The sequence below is a fragment of the Lissotriton vulgaris genome, chromosome 5, assembly GCF_964263255.1.
Source record: "Lissotriton vulgaris chromosome 5, aLisVul1.2, whole genome shotgun sequence".
Taxonomy (NCBI): domain Eukaryota; kingdom Metazoa; phylum Chordata; class Amphibia; order Caudata; family Salamandridae; genus Lissotriton; species Lissotriton vulgaris.
Genome location: NC_141693.1, coordinates 418789306 through 418813606, shown reverse-complemented (window position 1 = coordinate 418813606; position 24301 = coordinate 418789306). Strand labels below are relative to the sequence as shown.

At 46.8% G+C, this 24301-nt stretch overlaps 1 protein-coding gene across 4 annotated transcripts in view; it reads right to left on the bottom strand.

Moving 5' to 3' along the window:
* The window catches only part of MAPK8 (mitogen-activated protein kinase 8), a 585436-nt gene that overhangs the window by 268118 nt on the left and 293017 nt on the right, over positions 1-24301 (bottom strand). For all 4 annotated transcript variants that reach the window (XM_086921791.1, XM_086921790.1, XM_086921789.1 and 1 more), the window contains exon 6: positions 3624-3762. In XM_086921791.1, coding sequence (XP_086777917.1) covers positions 3624-3762 — 139 coding nt within the window. The remainder of the gene's footprint in view (positions 1-3623; positions 3763-24301) is intronic.

The following is a 24301-nucleotide window of genomic DNA, read 5'->3' as shown; positions in this document are numbered from 1 at the left end:
TGTCCGGTGGAATGGACGTAAGTTCTAGACAGTACCCGTACTGGATAAGAGACCTCACCCACCTGTCTGTGGTGATGGACCTCCACGCCGGCAGGAACTGCTGTAGTCTCCCCCCGACAGGTGTTGTGTGATCGGGGGGAAGTGACAAGACGTCACTGCTTGTTGGAGGCGGTGGACCTGGAGGCATTGTTTCCACGTCCTCTGCCCTTGATATTATTGCCTCTGTAGCCACCCCTGCCCTTGTTGTTGTTATACGAGGACTGGGTGTTACCCTTGTAGTATTGCGTGGTCTGGGGTGCCTGGCCTCTTGAGGTGCCTCTTGAATTGGAGCGGCGAAAAGAACCACCCCGAAACTGCTGACTTTGTAAAGCCCCCATAGACTTGGCAGTTTCGGTATCTTTCTTCATTTTTTCTAGGGAGGCATCCACCTCAGGGCCGAACAGATGGTCAGGATTCACCGTCTGACCCAGTAATGTGGTTTGTATGTCGGGCTTGAACCCAGAAATTCGAAGCCAGGCATGGCGTCTGAGTAACACGCTTGTATTGATAGCCCTGGAGGCAGTGTCTGCTACATCTAGGGCACATTTGATGGATGCATTAGTAATGAGTTTACCCTCCTGAATGAGCATCTCCCCCGCCTCCTTGTATTGGTCAGGCAAGTGTTGTAGGATGGCCTCTAATGTGTCATAATGGGCCCTATCATAACGTGCAAGCAGGGCTTGGGTGTTAGAGATCCTCCAGATGTTTGCTGCCTGTGCAGCAATGAGTTTGCCTGATGCCTCAAAGATCTTTGACTCTTTGTCTGGGGGAGGAGCATCCCCAGTAGTCTGCGAATTCGCCCTTTTTCGAGCGTTGGACACCACCAGGGAGTCCAATGGCAAATGTCCCTTAATATACGTGGGATCCGTGGGCGCCGCCTTATACTTCCTGTCTATGCGAGGATTGACCACCCGCGCCCGGGTGGGCTCCTTGAATACCTCCTGTGCATGCTTCAGCACCCCTTTGAGCATAGGTAGCGTCTTGACTTGCTTTTCGGCTACCGAGAAGGTGTCGACCAAGAAGTCCGCATCCACAGGGTCTGAGTGCAGTTCGACGTCATGGTTCGCTGCAGCTCTCTCTATTAATGCATTAAACGCCGCCGAGTCCTCCGTCGGGGACGTCTTCGTGGCGAAAAGTTGAGTGTCCTGACCTGACTGCAGGTCGTCCGTGTCGCCTCCTGCCGTCCAGGGCACCTGCTCCTCGTCCGGATCCGAGTACGCAGGATAGGTGTACTCGTCGTTTTCCTCGTCCACCTCAGGCACTGGGGAATGGGCCGGCGAGCGTTCCATGGCTTGTGGAGACAGAGGTTCCATCAGAGCCGAAGAGTCCGCAGAGTACCTTTTGCTCTTTAATGGAATCCTAAAGGGTTCCAATGGCGGCTCCGACGTAATCTTTCTTTTGAGGAGCGACAATCTTCCGGTGTTGGCGTCGATTGTCACCTCTCGACGTTCCTCCACCGCGAGCGGTTGGAGCCGAAGCTTCGATACCACCAAGGCAGCTTTCGGCGTCAATACTTCCTGAGAATGTCCGCTCTGCTTAGGCGCGAAGGCCTTCGGCGCCGACTTGGGAGGGAGGGTAAAACGGATGGGCATTTGTTCCTTGGCAGGCTTCGGCGTGGGCCTAGGCACGACAGTGTCCTGGCTGGGAACCACAGTGGACTGTTGGATCCGCTTCAAGGATTCTCCCACCTTCTTAGTAAGGGATGCCTAGGGCTGAACTGTCTCGAGCGACTCTTCGTCTCCGAGAGCCCGTTCGCCGGCAGGCCTCTTCTTCGGTGCCGACGCCCCCTGGCCTGTCGCACCGTCGGCGTGACGCTTCTTCGAAGCCGTCTTCGGGTCCGCGACCCCTCTCGGTGCCGACGCAGCCGCGTCGGAAGTCTTCACCTTCGGTGCCGACCCCGAGGACTTCGGGTCGGCCATTTTGGCGCGGCTTTTGTGGTCGGCCATCTTGGCGTGGCTCTTCGAGTCGGCCATTTTGGGTTTCGTGGAAGTTGACGCCTCCAGAACCTTCTTTACCAACGCCAGTTTCGGTTTCGGTTTCGCATCCGAGGGTGCGGGACCGGTTGGCTTCACTTTCGGTTTCTTGCCAGAAATGTCCGTGACCGGGCCCGGAGGCGGGGACGTAGGACTTCTAGTAAGATCTCGGGTAAGGCCCGAAGGCGATCCCTCGACCTGGGCCGTATGACGGGGGGAAACCCCGGAGTCCGTTTGGGGATGCTCTTCCTCTGAGCTATCTCCCATCGCGGCACAAATCAGTTCGTCGTCCCCTACCTCACCGGAGACTTCGTCGCAGGCCTCCTCGTCCGCGTCGTAGGCCTCTTCTTCGGACGCGGGGCCAGAGTCCGACTCTTGTACGCCGGCCTCCTCCTCGATCGATTCCTGAAAGATGTCATCAGGTGGGGGTGCCGAAGCCGACAACTGTGCCTGGAGTCGATTAGCCCGGCGAATCTTCAAAGTTTTCTTACTCCTAAACTTTGAACAAGCCATGCAGGTGTCTTCACGGTGATCCGGTGACAAGCATGTGTTGCACACAGGGTGCACGTCGAGGTGCGAATATTTAGAGTGACATAGCGGACACTTCTTGAATGGAGTCCGCTCAATCGCAAATGCGTTAGTGTAGGCCCGTCCGCGTCGAAGCACGTGGAAGGGCAGTAGGAGATTGGAGCTGAGAGTCAGTAAGAAAACCCGAACGCAACTATACCGACGCCCAGCCTAAAGACCTTTTGGTCTCAAGTAAAATTGAACAACTATCGGTTCCGAAGGAGGGAACCGAAAACACATCCGAACCCTATGGCGGAAAAAAACAATCTGGGGATGGAGGCGATGCCCATGCGCACTGTAGTCCAGGGGAGGAGCCACCTATCTCGTGATACTTCGAAGACTCTTCCAGGACAACAATGTGCAATCATCCGGACCCAACACTAGGTGGCGGACTATGCACAGATATGAATTCAGCAGCCCACATGCCTCGAACCCTTTGTCTTGATCATGAGGTAAACTGTGACAAATTCTCAGTTTGTTAATCCATGATAAACAAGGACTGAGACATTTAAACAGTCTTCTCAATAGTCTAATTTCCATAGGTTATTGCAGGATAAAAAGACATTCCATATGAAATAACAGCTTTGTGAGACAGAGAGCATCTGCAAATGTTTGAACATGTGCTCTGCTTTTCGATGACATTTTCAAGTGTTCTGTTACTGACAACACCAGATAATGGACAAAAATTGCTGGACTGAGTGGAGGTGTTTGGCACTGTAGATAACTCAAACCAATAAGAGCGCCTCATTATATAGATGCCAATAGTATTCCAAAAACGAAACTAGTCTCAATTCTAGTACCTACCACTAGAAGGCAGGAAAACACAGTATGAGGTGGTGCTATAAATTTATTATCCAAACCCTGACTTCTCTTTAATAGGGAAGGCACCTCCATGGGTGGGTGTAAATATGAGACCCTACTACACAATGTGTTAAAACTACCATATGCAGCAAGGAAGAGCTTCCTCTTAAAAGCCCAGAAGAAAAGTTATGGTTTCACATCCCGGACAATTCGATCAGTCACGCCTCTGACAGTTATACTAACCCGATGAATGATCCCAGCTGAATGGAGATGTTTAATTCCACAGAGCATCTGATAGAGAAGGTACGACATCCGCTCATGGTCTAGCTCCATCTGAATGACTTGGCAGAGGTTGGCATCCATGAGTTCCATCACTATATAGCTAAAGAAACAACACACAAGAGTCAAATTCCCCTTTGTAATTCAAGTTCGCCATACGGCTCAGCTTCATTAGTTTCATAAACACCAGAGTATCTAAGCCTAGGTGTGCTATCCAGAATTAAGTTTCTAAAGAGAAATTTATTTCCAAAAAATCTCTCACCAGTCTAATGTATAACTTCCTTTTTAAAATTAACCAAATAGTAAATGACACCAACTTGACTAAGCCTTTTTTTTTTTTACATCTGCCCTCTTAAAGGGAAAAAAATGAAATGACAGCAGATTGGCAGCAGGCTCATGTTAAAAGAACCGAACTGCCACTTGTATACAATCAGCCTTTTTAAGAGTGCATGAGTGACAGACAGCCTACAGTTTGTGAGCTGACCAAAAGTAAATGTGAACAATAAGAATGTTCGGTTATTACTGAAAAAAAACTACCCTTTGTCCTAAACGAACAAAGGCCATACCTTTCCAACCCAACACTCGAAGGCAGCTAAGAATTCGATTTAAATAGGATTGTTGGGTGGTTAATAGTTCTCGTGCACAAATGCTCCCATTTTAACATGTTCACATTTAAACTGGACATCTTTTTAGACAATGACTACTACCACATTTTGCAGCGTGCTTGCATGAGATAGTGTACTCAGAAAATGTTTTGCTTACAAATGCATTTCTTCGTAGGTACATTATAATACCTTTCTACATTTTGTGCAAGTACTAATGGAAGAGGTGGTCAGGTTTTCAGAAGGATTGCACTACCCAGTCTAGTCACTACCCTTCAGGAATATTGCCCACCTCAAATGGCCAGCTGCCACATGACCATACATTTAAACATTCATTCATGGGGTATGAGAGGCAACATGAAAATACAGTAGATAACAAGGTCTAAGTTTTGAAAAAATTCAGTCCACGTTGCTGTTTGTAGCCTTGATGTGTTTTTATTGCACAAATGTTGAGTTTTCATAAATGCACAGCCAACGCATTTCGCCCAAACATGGGCTCAGGGCGGTTGCAGGGTGCTGTACTCTCGCCAAGAATAAACCAAAAGAGAGCAAATACTGTGGTTGATTTACCAAACAGTCACCAACTGAATTGGAACCCAGACTAACAAAGACTCAATTGCTAGTCGGAATTAGAAATATGTCAATTGTATTTATTTTTATTCGGAAATTCCTTATTTTTATACACGAACCAAATTGCTTTTTACATTTTATATGTATATATATACAAAAAGGACAGCTAAGAGTGAGTGATATAAATTACAGTGTAGGACAGACAGTCAGTGAGTTGGGCATACTACTTTCACACATCAGTCATTCCACATTCACACTCGTATTCATTCCATACCATAACAAACAATGTGCATGTGAGAAAAGGTAAGACAAGGGGGAGGGGTCAAGTGAGCACAATCAAGAACAGGTCAAAAAAACTTTAAATATTGAAAAAATACTTAATATCACAACAGTCTGCAGACCGGCGAGCAAAAAGAGACGCCACCGATCTACGCTGGGAATAGGAGTTCGGAAAAGCCAGCGGCTCTTGAACTACATACAAACAACTGCACCTCGAGCAACACGCTACGCTCAGAGAGCTAGCGGCTCTTGCACTACAAACAATCTACAACTGCACCTCGAGCAATACGCTACGCTCAGAGAGCCCTTGTTGTAAAAGCGCCCGATGGTTCCCTGACAACCTCGTTTTAAACATTTGATGTTTAAACAACTTGATACAGCTACCACCGTGACTTAACGTTGAATACACACAGATTCTCTGGTCCTGATGAGAATCGGACAAAGGGTCCGATTCGAAACGCGTCGACCTTGTGTACCTTTTGTTGTTAGGTTTTGGTCAATAAGGAATATATATTACGTCTGTCATATAACTGTTGTGATATTAAGTATTTTTTCAATATTTAAAGTTTTTTTGACCTGTTCTTGATTGTGCTCACTTGACCCCTCCCCCTTGTCTTACCTTTTCTCACATGCACATTGTTTGTTATGGTATGGAATGAATACGAGTGTGAATGTGGAATGACTGATGTGTGAAAGTAGTATGCCCAACTCACTGACTGTCTGTCCTACACTGTAATTTATATCACTCACTCTTAGCTGTCCTTTTTGTATATATATACATATAAAATGTAAAAAGTAAAAAGCAATTTGGTTCGTGTATAAAAATAAGGAATTTCCGAATAAAAATAAATACAATTGACATATTTCTAATTCCGACTAGCAATTGAGTCTTTGTTAGTCTGGGTTCCAATTCAGTTGGTGACTGTTTGGTAAATCAACCACAGTATTTGCTCTCTTTTGGTTTATTCTAGTATTGGACTCTGCGTTACTGTGAATGAGTCAAAGCCCTTCTTTGTTGTTTCGTACTCTCGCCAAGGTCATAAGGTGTGATCCGCAAGTGTTTCTGCTTTGTGTTAGGACGTAGGAATAAGAAGTAATCTCAAAGTAAGGATAACCAAGGGTGCAATTGGGTCAGCGACCACAGCTCTCTGTCTCTGCCGCGATGTACGTGTAAGAGGCAATGGGTAGTTAATAGCGATGAATGCGCGATCCGTGTTCAGTGGCGTCAGTTTCTTGCGAGGCCAACATTTGTGCAATAAAGACACATCAAGGCTACAAACAGCAACGTGGACTGAATTTTTTCAAAACGTAGACCTTGTTATCTACTGTATTTACATGTTGCCTCTCATATCCCTTGTATGAATTTTGTCAAAGTGTATGGTGCAAACTGCCCTTGCATATTGTTGTCTGTTCAGAGACAGCTCTGAATTGTTAGACTCAACAATGATAGCCGGATCTGAACTCAGGCGCAGAGCGAATGGGTCCAGTTTTCATTATATGAACTGCCCTAAGCCTTTGGTCAGCAGAGGAGCATTTCTATGGATTCTATGGATTGTCGTGGTCGCCCTGTTCCTGAATTCCACCCTAGCTGGATCTATTCACTAGCCTGTGAGGGACGGCGGCCTGTTCTACGCCAGACTGGCTTCCAGATAAAACATGCACACAGGTAAATGGGGAGTTATACCATTCCAACCAGAACCGCATACACCCTATGCTCTCTAGGATAGGTAGTGCTAGGTAGGAGTATAATTCTATGCATTCATATAATAAATGCAATAATTTAATGGTTGAATTATTGGCCTTTTTCACCATTCTTGTAATAATGCTGGTTACAATGCTCTGTTTCCTTCTACTAATCATTGCAGCACGCATATTTTACACAAGAATCCAACTGCTTCAATAAAAGTTTGAAATGCCAATTTGTGTATTTCTTGTGTCTCTCATTGAGCATACCTCAGATAACAGTGAAAGCGTAGATCTGTTTCTACAATTTCCTTGGGGAAATTAGAAATGTCTTGTTCTGAGGTTGCAGAAAGGCTGCTGGGCCATTATGAGGTGGGAGTACAGCCAAATGCCCGACGGGTCGCCCACACCCTGTTTTGGTACTTTTGTTTTTTTACTTCAAATAATAAATATCCTTTGTGGCTGGTGGGCTTTCTGCCTCCAACTCCCATGGGGAAGACTGGGGATAAACAACTCCAATCAAATCCAGAGTAAGACCGAAAAACTGTAGTGGCGGTTTTGGAATAGAGCATGGTCCAATGGCAGGGTAGAGCGCCTTGCCTTTTTTTAACCATCATTTTTCCCCTGGTGGCTTTATGACCCCGTGGGGAGGTAGATTAGTGGTAACCCATCTGCCCTCACTCTGTGTCCATGGGGTAGACACACTGTTAGCCCTGTTATGGGGTCGGAAGAACTGCCCGATGCCAGGATGAACCATCCTACCACTGTTTTTAAGCACCATTTTCGAAACTTCCCTTATGTCCTCACATAAAAAAAAAAAAAATTCAAAACCTGCTGATATGGTTTGTCAATCAATGCGTTGGATGAAAAGATTACATCCACTGTACTACCAAGCTTATGTGGTGAACAGTTTTCTCTGCAGCACTGAAGTGGTTATAAATATTAGTATCCAAACACAATTGTATCTTCAATGAATAAAAGGACTTTCATTTGTAGGTCAAACAAACAGGATTTGAAAACTATCGGATAGAAATAAAATACAGGAAGAAAACTAAGGAGTGATAGCACCATCTGGGGCTGAGAAACACCCCCAATTGATTTTAATAGGATGTAAACACAATATTTGTAATAATATTGGACACTGCCAGAATTTTTAATCTTTTCTACAGAATCCTGGATTTCTTTACTTTTTTTGGTCGAGCCTGGCGAACGCAGCGCGAAAGCGCTGTCGCCAGCGAGATCAATTGTTTCTGACTTGCCTCGGAAGTGGGACAGGAGATGGGCAGCCGCAGGGCGATTGGAGCTTGTGCACAAGCATATAAAGCCACGCGGTGTGCACATCTCCTGTCCCCCTTCCGTCCTCGCAAGCCTCATGCAGCATTACTTTCACTTTCCCTTCCACCGGTCGGCTCCACCGAGACAGCTTTTCAAATTGGTCTCTGTAATAAAAGCACGTGTCAATGGCTACTGAAAGTGTCAGACGTAACATGGGTCAAAATGATCGAGGCTATGGTAGCCTCCCGTTGAGGGCCCGTCAACGGGCACCGAAGTAAGTGCTCCTCTCCGGCAATCACAGCACACCTTGACAGCATTCACAAGTACCCACAACACCCCTGATCAGCAGCAGCATCTCTGGGGTTCTTACCTCCTAGTCCTCTCCAAACCACGCAAGAGCAGCTAAGAATACAAACTCAGCTGCCATGTGTCCCCACCTTGGGCGCCCTGGCGGCCCCCTTCCTGGGCCGCATGAGCTGCGCAGCACCCATTCGAGTATGGCGAAGTCTGCAGGCGCCGCCGCTACTGGGCACGAGCCGCAGGCCACACCGATGTGCACTCTCACAGCGCGCCTACAACGCGCGCCTGGCGCTCCCCCACTTTCCCAGGTTATACCTCTGGCGAGGTAGCGAGGCACGTTAGCGGACAGCGCTGTGTGCGCCAGGCTTGTATTGTTTGCAACAATATACATAGATGGTAAAGCGCTGCATTGCATTCTAGCTGCATCTATATAGCACTTCATATCATGTTTGTTTTACCTTTCCCTCCTCTCACCTACATCTCACGCGCCTCCCGATTTCGATAGAAATTTATACACCAAAAAATGGACGCTCGCCTTTTCTTTATTCTGAACATCCATTGTGAAAAAGCGTCTGAGGTTTAGATTCGCGATTCAGATAATGCCAATTTCCCAAAGTGGTGGTGTCTTGTGTGGTCTGTTTGGTGGAAATTAGCAGTCTGATTATGAACAGTACAGCAGTTGCGGATATTAAATCTGATCCTTAGAGTGGAAGTGACGCGTCTGTAGGAAGAATGTGTGTGTGTGTATATATATATATATATATATATATATATATATATATATATATATATATACATACACACATGTGTGTATATATGGCTGCATATAACCATTTTAACTAGTTAGGTAATGAAATTATTTTAATTTGTAGATGTTGACCCTTTGGTTCTCGACCTTCAAGGACGCACTAGATGGCTATCTTTATTACAAATACAGATAGTTTTTAAAGTGTGTCGAATTTGATTAAAAGAAGGCACCCATATCGTCAGGGACTCCTGTTCCAATTTCTACCTATAAACCATACTTGCCAACTCACACGGTGCCACAGTGGGACATGATACCTGCTCCCTTCACACAGTCTCCGGTGAGGAGCCCATATCGCACTGTGGCAGGGAAAATGAGCCAAAACCACTGTAAATTGTGGTTTTCCAGCTCGTTTTCGAGAGGCTTTGAACTGTTGACATCCATTAAGGGGAGTGAAAACACCCAGGACATCAGTACCAGCTACAGCATTCTTTTTTTTTTGGGGGGGGGGGGGGGTGTAGAGTTGGTCTTTGAGGCATGGTGGGGTGCAAAAGTGTCTGGTAGGCACTTCTCGGCACGAGGCCCCGCTCCTTCCTCACACTGAGACATTGTGATTCAAGTTGGCAGGTATGTGTAATCAAACCATTACACTAGAGTTGAGTCAGTTGATGTAAACCAGAACTACAGACCCCAGAATGCACCATGTTACTAAATGAATGCCCAATGCTGAAACCTGATGACATGAAGTTCTCCGGCAGCTCTACTTGAAACCCTTCACTCCTCCGGAAGTCTAACACTTCATTCGATCTGGCAGTTTCTTTGGGTTTCTGTAGGCTGTAAGGTAAAAATCAGTGGGGTGCCCGAATTTAAATCCAGGCACCCACCTTTCTTGCAATAAAGCTTTACGGCAAGTGGTTAATTGATTTAAACGACGAATGTCCGTGACGTGGAGCGGGACATGAAATTAGTTGTTCAAAGCGTAAAAATGGCGCAGTTTAGGGAGTCAGGACACTTCAGCGAAGAAACTAACAGAAGAAAGATGGCTTTAAAAAAGGAATAATCAATACAGGTAAAGGAGAATATAAACAAACCGAGACCAACCCGCTTTCAAAAGAAGCACAACACGAAAGCGTTAAAATTATGCCTGGGCGAAATTCCCTATACATTGGCATAAGCATGCATACTTTCCAGAATTTCACGTTTGTCTTGTTACCAGAATTAAGTCATGGAAACAACACAAACGACTGAAAAAAATCGAACGGCTGTTGGTCACAGCACTTGGGTGTTTTTTTAGGCTTTTTCGTCCAAAAAATGCACAAAATGGGTACTGCCGTCATAATGGACCTGATTTCGAGGTAAAATATAGCACTAAATGTCGGTTTGGCTTCCTTGTTGTGTAATTTGACTTAATTACGCACAATACATTTTCAGATCCCCCCCTACAAATATTAAAAGGGGAACGCAGAATAATATATAATTATGTGGTGAGAAATTGGAATTGCGTTCATGCACTGTTTTCAGTGCTGTATTTTAAGACAAAGACCAGTGGCTTCGCGGGTTTTAATACATACTTACAGAGACCAGAAAATAATCCTTTTGTACTGGGATATTTGTTTTCCTGGATTTCTTACTTGGAAAAGGCGAATCCCTTTCCCTGTGTAATAGAACCGCATGCACATATCACTGCCATCTTTATGAGGCCTTTAACACTTTAGGCGCTCATGACTCAGCTCATCATGAGCCACGGTGCTCGTGTGCTCATGACGAGCTGAGCTCGTCATGACCATTAGAACGCTCGCACGCTGGGCTAATTCCCCTGCTGTGCCAAGTTTGAGGAACAGATGAACATGTTAGAAAAGGAGTTGTTTGTTGTCGTGTTTTTTTTTATTGAATCCTACAAACTAGCTCACATCAATGACCGCTGTAATTCTCTTGTATGTTTTCTCTCTTTTAAATTATTGATTTTGTGCATTTGCTATGCATTTTTAAAGAATTTTGTGTCTATCTCTTATATTGAATTGATTTTAAGCTTTTGAAAGTCTGCAATGATATTTAATATATGGACTGTTTTTAAAAAAAAAGTTTGCGACAAACATTTTTAGTTAACCTTGTAGTATCTCGCTCATTCAGGATTGGGGTTATGAGTGCTTGCTGTGTGGATGTCCATGTGTAGAGCTGGTGGAAGACCAGTGGTTGTTATGTTAATTTTATTTATATAGCGCGTTAACACCCAAGGGCGTTACAAAGGAACTTATTTATGACTGGACTGTCTTACACGGAGCCCTGTCCCTTTAGACTGGGGGTCGCTCCCATTGCATTTATGGACGTTGATATTATACTGCGCTTCATACAGCATGGTCAGCGCTCAACAAATAATAAAAATAGCCAGTTGCAAGCCCAATTTTTTTGGGTTCCCTCCTCCTTGGCCACTATACCTAACACCATCATTTTACTCCCAGGACCACTGGCCAGTTTTTAAGGAACATTATGTGGCATCACTGTCTAGTGAAACCCATGTGCTGCCAACCTTCCTGCGTGGCCACTAAACTTGCCTACCTGCACCATCAGAACTGTATTTACCATTAGTAGGTAAAAGTAAGGCCTAACTGTATGTGGAACAAGAGACCGAAAACACAGAACTGTGCAATAAGAACATAAGACTTTTGCTTGATGAACTTGAATTGATGAACTTTAATTGAATTGGGCGTTAACTTTGGCCACACAAAGGACTACCTGTCCCAAGATACAACAGGGCAAGGAGGAGGAGCCCTGCATCATTGCCCACACCTGTCGCAAGCTCTTTCTGATGGATACATCTGCCAGTGGATTCCTCACCTTTTGAATATCCTCTTGCGTCAGCAACATTCGGAAATTCTTTTTGTAGTTTCGCGCCGACGTGGACGACGTCACAGAGGCACGACACCGCACGCAACTCCGCTGACGTCACCGACTCCATAAAAGGCCGGCGTGATGACGTCGGTACCCTTTTTTCCGCGTCGTCGCCGTTAACGGTTTCTAGGGATCCTCTGTAGCTGTTGGTAACTTTGTTATGGTTTGTTTCATTTCGGTGTCCTTTTGCTTCTTTGTGTCGAGATGTCCACGAAGAAGACTGGATTTAAGCGCTGCGGAGAGTGCGGCAAGACTATGTCTAATACAGATCCGCACAAGTGCTGTGTTTGGTGTTTTTTGTTTGGATCAGGACGTCGAGGAATGTTCATCGTGTAAGAAAATGAATCCTAAGGCTCTCCGTGAGAGGGAGGCGAAACTCCTTGTTGCGAAGTTGAAGAGCAGGAAGGACAAAAAGAGTTCGAGGTCACGGACTCGTCGTTCGAGGTCGAGGTCTCGCTCGAAGTCGCGCTCGAGGTAGTCTTCGGTGCATGCTTCGAAGTCATCGAGGAAGAAGCACAAGAAGAGATCTCATGAGTCTCGTCATCACTCTGAGAAGGACTCTAGCTCGAGACCGAAGTTGCAGGTGAAGTTGCTTCGCAAGGATGTGGAGGCTCCGACTCCTGAGGTTAAAGTCTCCGATGGTGAGGCTTCGCCTGTGAATTTGTCTGTTCATTCACCAAAGCCGATTTCGGATCCTTCTCCGGCTCCGACTCATTCTTCTGACCAGGAGGGTAAGGGAGACAAAGAAGTTGGAGGAGAAGAGGAGGCTCCGTTGCCTGTGGGTTCTTCGACCCCGGTGCATCAGCATGAGTTGGAGGTCGAAGTAGAGTAGACTCCGCTCCCTCGAGAGCAGCCTGTGGGCTCATATCCAGCTTTACCTGCTCCAGGTCAGAACCCTACTCAGTTCCTGAATGCTATGTATGGAGTTTATTCAAGAGCTATGTACCCCTCTGGTGCACCGGTTGGTCCCACGGGTCCATTAGCATACAATCTGGGTACCCCCCAGACTAACGTTCCTGCGCCTTTTATGCCATTTATGCCGGTTCTGGCGCCGCCTTGGCTTTTCTCGGCGCCGCCGAAGCCTTCGACGCCGAAGCCTTCGACACCAAGACCTTCGACGCCGATGCCGTATATGGACCGACCTCATGTTCAGCGGTCTGGTCCTCCAGCTTCGGGCTCGGCTCCGGGTCCGACGGAGTTGATTCCGGATCCGTCAACTTCATTCATGAAGGAGAGGTCGAGGCTTGAGGCAGAGACTTCTGGAAGAGCAGAGGTACCGTGAAGCAGAAATGGAAGAGGGTGAGCTGCAGGATTCAGAAAATCTTTTCGATGATCTGAGAGAGGCTAGTGGTCTTGAACTGTCCCCTGATTGGGATTTGGCCTCTGTTTCTGACCCCCCTTCTAAGGATGTGACACCTTATCACGTGGTAATAAGGAAGGCTGCAGACTTGTTGAATTTAACACTTCCTACTGCAGAGTATAAAGCCAATATACTGACTGAAGTCCTTCATTCACCTACCTCTGTGGTCGAGCCTATGCTTCCTTTCAATGATGCTTTAACGGAGCCTATATCTGAGGTTTGGAAAAGACCGCTTACAGCCCCTGCTGTTTCAAGGGCGGTTGCAAGAAGGTACAGGGTGGCGCCTGGTGACCCGGACTTTTTATCCACACACCCCTTGCAAGAGAGCTTGGTTGTGCAGGCGGCCTGCTCGAAAAAATCTGCGGGCGCTTTTCCACAGGTTCGTGGGAATAAGGAATCAAAGAAGCAGGACCAGGCTGCTAAAAAAAGTCTTTTCCTCGGCAAGCATGCCGCTCAAATAGACTAATGCTACTTGTCTTATGAGACGCTATATCCATACATTGATGGATTCAGTCAAACAGCTGGTTCCAAAGCTTCCTGATAGATAGGAAGGATATTCAAGAGGTTATTGTTGACACCCAGGCTGCCGCTAGACAGGTCATTCAGAGTGGTCTGGACACTGCTGACTCTCTGGCAAGAGTGATGGGTTTTTCAGTGGCCACAAGAGAAGCGGCATGGCTTAAATCCTCTGAATTCTCTGCGGATGTCCAAGCTGCCTTGATGGATTTGCCCTTTGATGGGTCAGGATGGTTTGGTAAGAAGGCTGATGCTGCTTTAGAAAGGTTCAAGGACAACAGAGCGACAGCGAGATCTTTGGGCCTACAGTCCAGAGGTACTGCGGTGAAGAGGTTCAGAGGTTATGGCAGGTCTTCCTTTCTGACCTACAGGCAGCCACAACAGCAGCAGTAGCAGCAGCAAAATACGCAGTATAAGTCGTACAGAGGCAGGCAAAGAGCTCGTCCTAGGGGTCGTCAGGGCTCCTCCTCTACCTCTTCCCAACCCCCTGCCACCACAGCAAAGCGGCCCTAGATCCGCCATTCCGGATCATGTGGGCCCAGTGGGGGGCCGGCTTACCCATTTTCTATGAGATTGGGAATTTATTACATCAGATCTTTGGGTTCTCAATCTCGTGGAGAATGGGTATTCTCTTCCCTTTCGGGAATTGCCCCCCCCCAATTACCCTCCTTGCCAAGGTTTTTGTGCGGAGGACCACCTGATACTCTTGCAGGAAGAAGTCCTGGCTCTGTTCAGAAAGGGTGCGATAGAGGTGGTTTCAGAGCAGGAGAGGAGTCAGGGGTGCTACTCCCAGTATTTCCTGATCCCCAAAAAGGATGGCAGACGTCGTCCAATCCTGGATCTCAGGATCTTGAACCTTTACCTGAAGCAGGAGAAGTTAAAGATGCTAACCCTTGCGCAGGTTCTTAAAGCGCAGCTGGAAGAAGACTGGATGGTGTCGATCGACTTGCAAGATGCGTATTTCCACATCCCTATTCTGAAGTCGCACAGAAAGTATCTCCGTTTTACGGTGGGGTCGCAGCACTACCAGTTTGCGGTCCTTCCGTTTGGTCTTACTACTGCGTCTTAAGTCTTCACCAAGGTGATGGCAGTGGTGGCTGCACATCTCAGAAGGTCAGGGGTTCCGGTATTCCCTTATCTGGACGATTGGCTGATCAAAGCGGAATCTCCAGAGAAAGTGCTCCATGATCTGCAAGTCACAACTCAGTTGTTGTACAGGTTGGGTTTTTCAATAAATGTACCCAAATCCAACCTGGTGCCCTCCCAGCGCAACCTGTTCATAGGTGCAGTACTGGATACAACTGTATGTCGGGCATTCCCTCAAAGGATTCGCGACATACAGGAAATGATTCCTTTATTGCACAATGGAGCGGTCGTTCCAGTCCTGAAGGTCCTTTGTCTGCTCGGTCTGATGGCTTCCTGCATTCTGTTGGTCAACCATGCACGCTGGCATAAGAGGGCACTCCAGTGGTGCCTCCGCAGGCAGTGGTATCAACACATCGGAGATCTCAGGGAGTCCATCAGGATCTCCAGAGAAACTGCAGCGGATCTGTCGATGTGGAGTGTGGAGGGCAATCTGTCTCAAGGAAAGCCTTTCCAACTTGCTCCAGCGGTGGCCACAGTGATAACTGATGCGTCCACTCTAAGGTGGGGTGCTCATCTGGGGGATCTGGAGCAAGGGTCTTTGGTCTTCAGAGAGAGTTGCTTCACATTAAACTTCTGGAATTGCGGGCGATACGTCTGGCGCTCAAGGCCTTTCTCTTTCCTTCGTGGGCGGTCGGTTCAGGTCCTGACGGACAACACCACCGCGATGTGGTATGTGAACAAGCAGGGAGGAGTAGGGTCGCAGTGTCTCTGCGTCTCTGGTCCTCGGTTCAGGATCATCAGATTTGTCTGATGGCAAATCATCTGGCCGGTGTTCTGAACGTGCGTGCAGACAGTCTCAGTCGGCAGTTCTCAGTCGACCACGAGTGGGGGCTTCATCCAGAGGTAGTTCGTCACATCTTTCGGACGTGGGGGACTCCTCAGGTGGACCTGTTCGCCACTCGAGAGAATGCTCACTGCCCGTCATTCTGCAGCCTCCAGTTTCCGATGCAGGGAGCCTTGGGAGACGCAGTTGAGTTGGGACTCGCAACTCCTTTGCGCGTTTCCTCCCATACCCTTGATTCCTTGGGTTCTGAGGAAGATTCGCCAGGACCGGGCCCAAGTTATATTGGTCGCCCCGGATTGGCCAAGAAGGGTGTGGTACACAGATCTTCTCCACCTCTCCTCGTGCCCGCCGCTCCGTCTACCTTTCAGGGCAAATCCCCCCTCTCAGAAGGAGGGGCAGGTTCTACACCCCCACCTCCAGACCTTACACCTTCATGACTGGAGATTGTAAAGGGGCAACCTGAATTCCTTTTCTCTCCCACATGATGTGGTGGATGTCATTCTAGCAGCCAGGCGTGACTCCACCAAGTCAATCTATTCTTACAGATGGTCTAAGCTTGTGACTTGGTGTGGGGAGAAGTCCATTGACCCTTTGAGGGCTCGTTTGTCAGATATACTCTTATTTGCTCTTTCTTTAGCGCAGCTGGGTTTTTCTGTGGCTACAGTGAAAGGTTATCTTTCGGCTTTGTCGGCATTTCTCTGCCTGCCAGATCAGCCGTCCTTATTTATATCTCCTATTGTTTTAAGATTTCTGAAGGGCCTTACAGATACATTTCCTCCTACTCCTTTTATTGTGCCTCAATGGGACTTGAATCTGGTGCTTACTTTTCTAATGGGTTCCCGTTTCGAACCTCTACATAATTGTCCCTTGAGGTTGTTGTCTTTTAAGACGGTTTTCCTAGTTGCAATTACCTCGGCAAGGAGGGTAAGTGAGCTTCCAGCTCTTAGTTCGAAGCACCCATTCTTGCCCATTCATGCTGAACGAATGGTTCTTAGGACCAGGGCTTCTTTTCTGCCTAAGGTGGTAACTCCCTTCCATCTAGGACAGTCTATTAACCTTCCTACCTTCTTTCCTCCCCCCTCACCATTCCAAGGAGGAGGAGCGGCTTCACCGTCTGGACCCTAAGAGGGCGGTGAGCTTCTATCTTGATAGGACTAAGGACTATCGAGTGGATGACCAGCTGTTTGTTGGATTTGCTGGATGCAGAAAAGGAAGAGCTGTGCACAAGCGCACACTTTCGAGATGGATAATTCTATGCATCAAGATCTGCTACGCCCTGGGTGGTAAGGAACCTCCAGAGGGTATAAGAGCCCACTCTACTAGAGCAAAGTCTTCAACTTCTGCTTTGTCTAGGGGTGTACCTGTTGAGGACATTTGTAAAGCGGCTACTTGGGCCTCCCTCCACACTTTCGCGAAGCATTACTGCTTGGATACCGAAGTGAGGGGGGAAGGCCACTTTGCGCGTTCTGTCCTTCAGGATTTTCTGGTTTAGGAGAGTGGACACCCTCCTCCAGGAGTGGGGACTGCTGTGGGAATCTTTTCACAAGGTGAGGAATCCACTGGCAGATGTATCTATCAGAAGAACAAGTTACTTACCTTTGGTAATGCTTTTTCTGGTGGATACAGTATCTGCCTGTGGATTCCTCACTGACCCACCCGCCTCCCCGTTGTCCACTCTTCTATGCCCGAGTAACTGTGATGTTAATATGTTTTTTATTGTTGAAGGAAAAGTTTTATTTCTATTGCTTTTCTGTTTGGTTTCACACTATGTGTGTTATCTTGACATTTGTATACTGCGTATATATCTACTGATGTTGGTCCGTCCGTGTGCCTCGAAGGCACTGAAGAAAGGGCGGAACTGACGTCATCACGCTGACGTGGGCCTATTATGGAGACGGTGACTCAGCGGAGTCGCGCGCGGTGTCGTGCCTCTGTGACGTCGTCCACGTCGGCGAGACGCTACAAAAAGAATTTCCGAATGTTGCTGACGCAAGGGGATATTCACAAGGTGAGGAATCCACAGGCAGATACTGTATCCACCAGAAAAAGCGTTACCGAAGGTAAGTAACTTGTTCAATAGGCACATTTAGAATCCTGTGGCACATGGTCTGCAAACTTTGTTCACACGAGGGGGACTACCTGTCCCAAGACACGACAGGGCAAGGAGGAGGAGCCCTGCATCATTGCCCGCACCATTCGCCATTGCTTATAGGTGCGTTTAGAGTCCTGCAGCATGGGACATGCGCGGGCCACGCCTGGGCAGGACTGTCCTGAGCCAAGAAGAGGCATGACAGGGCCACCCTCCAGGGTTCAGCGGTTGGACATAACCAGATCCTCCTTGTACAAAGGTACGGTTATTTCTTCCATCACATCCCTGGCAAACCCCCTTTGGCTTTACAGCACTCGCTTAGCCACTGGGCCTGCCATACCAACAGTATACGTATGGTGGGACAGGTCCTTTTATACTATCTATATCAATCAGGGGCTGCTCCATTGTTTACAATATCTGCCCCTTCCTAAGCCAGAGAGAAACCCCAACTACTTTCTGGTATTGGAAGGAATTATTGGTACTTATAAGGTACGATCTTCAGTAAGAGGCAGTTCTTTTTTGGACTGCAATTAACTATTTCACTGGAACCAGGCACCATCCAACGTACTAGAGATCCACAAGAGGAGTAAGCCTTTACCTGACCATTGTGGTCCTGATCGCTCGGGAAGTGGTTAAGGCATCATTGGGGAGAAGAGTTTGTTTTGTTCAATGGCCTCTTGGGCGTGACACTTTTCTCCTTAGATTTGTACATATCTTTAGGGGGTGGGGGCTGACTTGCTGAAAAAAGATACATTAGCAAAGATGGGTAAGGAGAAAGCTATACCCAGCCACCCCGCCCATACGCCAGCGGTTAAGACTACATCCATTGACAGGATGCTACACTGAGCGATCAGGGTTATTAGCACAGAGATCGAGCTCACTGAATGGCTGCCGTCCCCAGTGGCGTAGCTAGACCGGAGACAACCCGGGGCGGTATCTGCTTTTGCCGCGCTGTGGCTGGACTCGTTGAAGGGGGGTGATTGCCGCTCAGCGATGGTTCCACACTGTAGACAGTAAGCGAGAGCTGGGGGAACGGAATTTTGCAATATTTTTCACCCCCCTCAGGGATGACACCCGGCGTGGCCCGCACCCACCTTCCTATGCCACTGGCCGTCCCTACTTTAGGAGACTGCAGCTGAGTTGGGGTCTGAACATGATACACACTCCCTCTCAGTGCTAGAGCCCGCACTCCTGTCACCACACCCATCTCCAGGAGAAATTGAATCTGCGAGTGCTATTGAGCTATGTACAAATAGCGCTGGCCAACCCACAGGGAGAGACAAGAAAATTAGACAGCCTGCATGCCGTAGAAACCAAGAGGCATTTCGTTCCCCAGTCCCCATCTGGTCATATCATAGTAAAGAGTCGACCAATGCACCTCTGCAAAATGTTGAGGTGGAGCTTTGCCTTAATGCTTTGGGCAACTTGTGGATGAATGTTTGTGGAAGGTTGGGGAGCTACTAGTGGAGCATCTAACCCCAATATGCGCCCGCCTAGCAGCTATAGAGAAGGAATTGGCTGCCAGTAGACAGGCGCAGGCTCCGCCCAATATAATTAACTCCAATGTGACTAGGGAGCCTAGAGTTGTGCAGGGAGCTAGGAATAAGGAGTATCCTAAACAGAGTGCTAAGGGGTCGCCCTCCATTACATCGCGCCTCAAGGTCAGAGCAACCAGGGGCCCCCCTTGTCAAGCCCAGGGACGGCATGGTCCAGACTGTAACAACTCTAGCCCCTCTTCATTCACATGCTGCAGCAAGGAGGAGAATATTGCTGATGGATCGTTCCATCCTGGTAACTCTAGATTACAGAACCCTAGGGGGAACCCAAAGTTGCCGGTGATAAACCTTCCTCCGGCATCTTGCCCATACGTAGCTGTCCTAACCAGAGTACGTGCAGGTAGGAGAATTGACCACTGTTAGTGATCTGACGAGCCTGGGGACTTTGGAACAAGCAATTAAGGGTAGAAGGGAGGTGGAGGACTGCATTTAGGATGCCCCCCTTGAAATTTCTGCAGTCTGGCGTGATTTTAAGGAACAGGAAATCGCGGCTCAGGAAATAAGAATAGCCATCAAGGGTCTTGTACCAAATAAAGCGTCTGGATTAAATCAAATTCACGGGGATTGATTCCGAGTGAGGCAGACATTTGGAGTTCCTATCTTTGCACCTTTGCCTCCGACGTGGGCAGGCTGAAATCATTCTCATATATAACAAGCATTTGCAATGCAATAGGTCTAGCATTATTAAAGGTTGAGCTATTGGCATTGCTAAATAATGCAACACCAATAGCTCAAAGAGACCTATTGCATTGCAAATGCTAGTGCTTTTTTTTGGGAGGGGGGACGGCGGGGGGGGGGGTTACATTGTCCTTATATTGTCTGTCTGGACTAGGACAGTCTCTTAGGAGGGTAGGAGGACGTGAGAGCTAGCTACCAGGCTTACTTACAGCATGTTGATTTGATAGAAATTACAGAAGATGACAAGGTTGATATAATCATATTTCCATAATTCGGTTTTCCTTTTGTGACACTACGACAGGAGGGATCACAAAGTGCTAGATGTGACGTTCCTTTAGTTCTCTCAGCCCATTGTAATTTGTTAAAACTGACCCTCGATACACTTCGGAGGGCTTCCAATACAGCATTGCCTGAGGTGCCATAAATATGCAGCAGGCCCGTGAGGAAAGGTGACACGACCAGCAGTGAGGAAGATACCAGTCAAACCTTAAAAGCATTATAATGAGATTTTAAATGCTATAATCTCTAAAAAGACTGTCACGGCTGGAGAAGCTAAATAGGAAAACAAAGGTACCTAATCATGTTTTGATGTTTCCATTTTGGCAGGTTTATGCGTTTCTTTGTCATTAGCATCTGAGCAGAACAGCACACTGCTTAACAAAACCCACATACACAGATCTACATCGTAGGCGTAGGACTCTTTACGGAGATCTAAATAATAATCACTGCATGTTTGTCGGGTCTCCAGAAGACATTTTAAACTTAAAGATGTAATTTTAAATAGTGATAATTGCCATTAGCAAAGGCAGAATATCAAATAAATAACAAAGGCGAGACCACAGTTCCTTTTTTTAACCATGCTTGGTTTTCCAATTACCATAAAACATACTTAAAATAACAAAACAGCACAAAGTCTAACTTTGTGGTCTAGGGAGACCAGGTGCAAAACCCACAAAATTATGTAAAATGCAGGCGGGTGGAAGCAATCCTGGATAGCTGAAAACACATATACTGCTCCTTTAAGAACCCAGCCACTTTCATATCCATTTATTTTTTATTTTATTTATAGCATTTGTAAAGCGCTTCTGTAACCCTACGGGCATCCTGGCGCTGTGTACATATTGCTGAAAATACTGTGCATCAGAGGAGGGGGATAGTATTAAAGTTCTGGTGAGATTAAACTTTGGGGAAGAGCCATGTTTTCACCTTTTTACGGAAAGCCATCAGTTCGTCTGTTTTCCTGATGTCGATAGGCAATTTGTTCCACAGATGGAACAAAACAATTTGTTCCACAGATATCCATCAGGCCTTTAAAAAGGCAGGTGCTCCACAGTACATATGCTTGAAAAGAATCCTATATCAGTACATAATATGCATCTATGAAAAAAGGTCTGAAAGGTGAGAGGGTCGATTAGGACTTCAATCTTCAATGAAGGTAACACACATGCAACACTAGAACCAGTAACATTTCCGTCTGCACTGTAGCATCCTCATTGCTAGCTGTTGACAATCGATTAACACACCCATCCCAACAAAAGGAAGCTTCTAAACAGGGATAGTGGAGGATCCTAGCAGTTAGCAGGATATCGCTCCAGCCCAGAGCTCCTTCCACTGATTTTGTGCATTGGCGTATATTGTGTTGAGGCATGGGACAGGGACCACTGTGATGAGATCCCTGTCCAATGCTTCAGTGGAAAACAGATGGGTGCCACTGGAGTGAAGAAAGGCACAGCAGCAGGCACACACCGAGTCAGGAGGAGTGACCGCACATCACAGCGATGAAAGACCGTGGGTGAAGATGGGGCTGACATGCGCAGGAGATGCACTGCTGGAGAAATTGGGTGCTACAAGGCTTCTGGCCGATGGCCTCCCACTGCATATCTGACTGGAGGTGGGGACCCCCTAAAGCAGAGTAGAGACAAACAAGTTACTTACCTCCAGTAACAGTCTTTCTGGTAGATTCTCTATTTAACCGCAGAATCCTCACCTTGTGAATATTTTCCAGGTGCTAAGACTTGATCTGGAAATGTTAAAACAGTACTCTTGTGCACTGGTTGGTGGTGTCTTGCATCTGTGCGCCAACATCACTTCATACAAGAAATGACTTAAGCGTCACCAATGTGGACTGAAGTCAGTCGATTTCTTAGGCTGTCTGCACTCTGAGACTCAGAAACAATCAGCAAATTGACTTGACCAGTGAGCAGATATCTAGATGTGGACCTTTTTAAAATGGAAAAAAGACCAGTTCACAGAATTGGGAGACGGGAGGGTCAGTGATGAATCTGCGGTTAGAGTATCCACCAGAAAGATTGTTACTGAAAGTAAGTATCATCCTTTTCTGTTGAACACTTCAAACCGCAAAGTCTTTACTTTGTGAATAGATACCGAAGCAGTACCTCCCCATATGGTTGGTTTGTGAACTGGCTCAGACCAAATAGTCCTGCCAGGCCAAGCTGCATAAATGTCCTTTCCAATGGACCTGTCGAGGCCGTAGTGCTTTGTGAACATATGAGCAGATGCCCACTGTAGCCACCTCACGAATGTCCACGAAAGGTACTCTGGATGCTACTGCAGTAGTAGCAACCTTAGCTCTTGAGGTATGAGCCCAAAAGCTCTCCAGAGGCACTTTTTTCACCAGTGTGTAGCAGATCTCTAAACATGGAACAATCCTTCGGGAGATGGTCTGCTTCTGCACTGCCCTGCTCTGCTCTTTGCCCAGGTGAAACCCACAAGGAACTGATTGTCCCCCCCCCCATTGTTTATTGGTGCAATACAAATAAAAGCTTAGTACTGTTTTGCAGTCCAAACAATGACGTTTATCTTCTTTGTTAGAGGGAAGAGGTGGGGAAAAGAATACCAGGAGAGTAATAGATTACCTGACATGAAATGGCGTGACGATTTTCAGCAGAAGGGACGTTTGAGTCCTCAACACCAATTTATCTACGAAGAATGAAACATAAGGGACCTGTAGCTCGCAGGTACCGAGATCTAGGGTAGAGGCGAAAACATCAGGACCATATCCCAAATGTCCAGAACTCTCCACTCTGGACAAAGACACACAACCATACTGTATCCAGACAACCTCTGATGAATAGGAGCATCTGAAAAGGAGTTAGATGTAACTTCAGCACATTGATAGTGTACTCCAACAATGTTATGAGGTTCGTTGTAGCCTGAAAGTGGTTGATGACTGCTTGGGGAGAGGTAAGGGAATACTGATACCCCAACCTACGAAGATAGGCTCAAACCACCTCCTTCGCTTTCGTGAACCCAGAGGGTCACTGATGAGGCCAGAAGGGAGCACAGAGAAATTAAAATGATGCTGGCCCACAGTTAGCGGCTGCAAAAACGGGATATAGATATAAGCATCCAGCAGGTCCAACACCACCATCCAGTCTCTTGCAGTAGGTTTCAGGTGCATGGTCATTAGTAACCTTACCCAGTCCAACATTCTAAAAGTTAATTCAACACAGGTTAAAGAAGAGTACATGCTCCAATGAGATCCAGGCATAAAGAATGCAATGAGCAGATATGGCCCTGTAATATCTAGTTCCATTGCTGAATATTACAAGTGAGCAGGAAAGCCATCTTAAGGTATGTACTGGGCACTGGTCAAAACTAGTTTCCCAGCAACCTAATGGCTTCAATGAAACCTATGGTATTTGGTATCAAACACCTCACATTAACAAACCCACATTGATTCCAGTGATGGATTTATTAACATATGCACCCAGTTGGTGTCTTAGAAGTACCCTTCTGAACCCTACGAGTCCTCTAATGTGCTAGCTGACTGGCTCTGACCAGCCGGCCACCACAGAGTAGTTTCTTACTACCTAGGGAGGTGAGGGCCCCACTCTCCGAGGTCAGAAACAATACTTGCTCTGACAGGAGGTTCTGTCATCTCCTCCAAGCAGGATGACTGGGAAGGATTAGTTACTTACCTGTAATCCTAGTTCTCTTCCAGGGGATACTTATTAATAGTCATAAACACTGAATAATCTCCACCCATGAGCGGGAACCCGGAACACATAACTAAATACATATATATGTATAAATATATAACAAAAAGTACATAGTACTAAAGAAATTATACACATATACATGTATACACTAATAATATGCAGCCCAACCATAACCTATAGGCTAATAAAGCCATAGTTACATATTTTC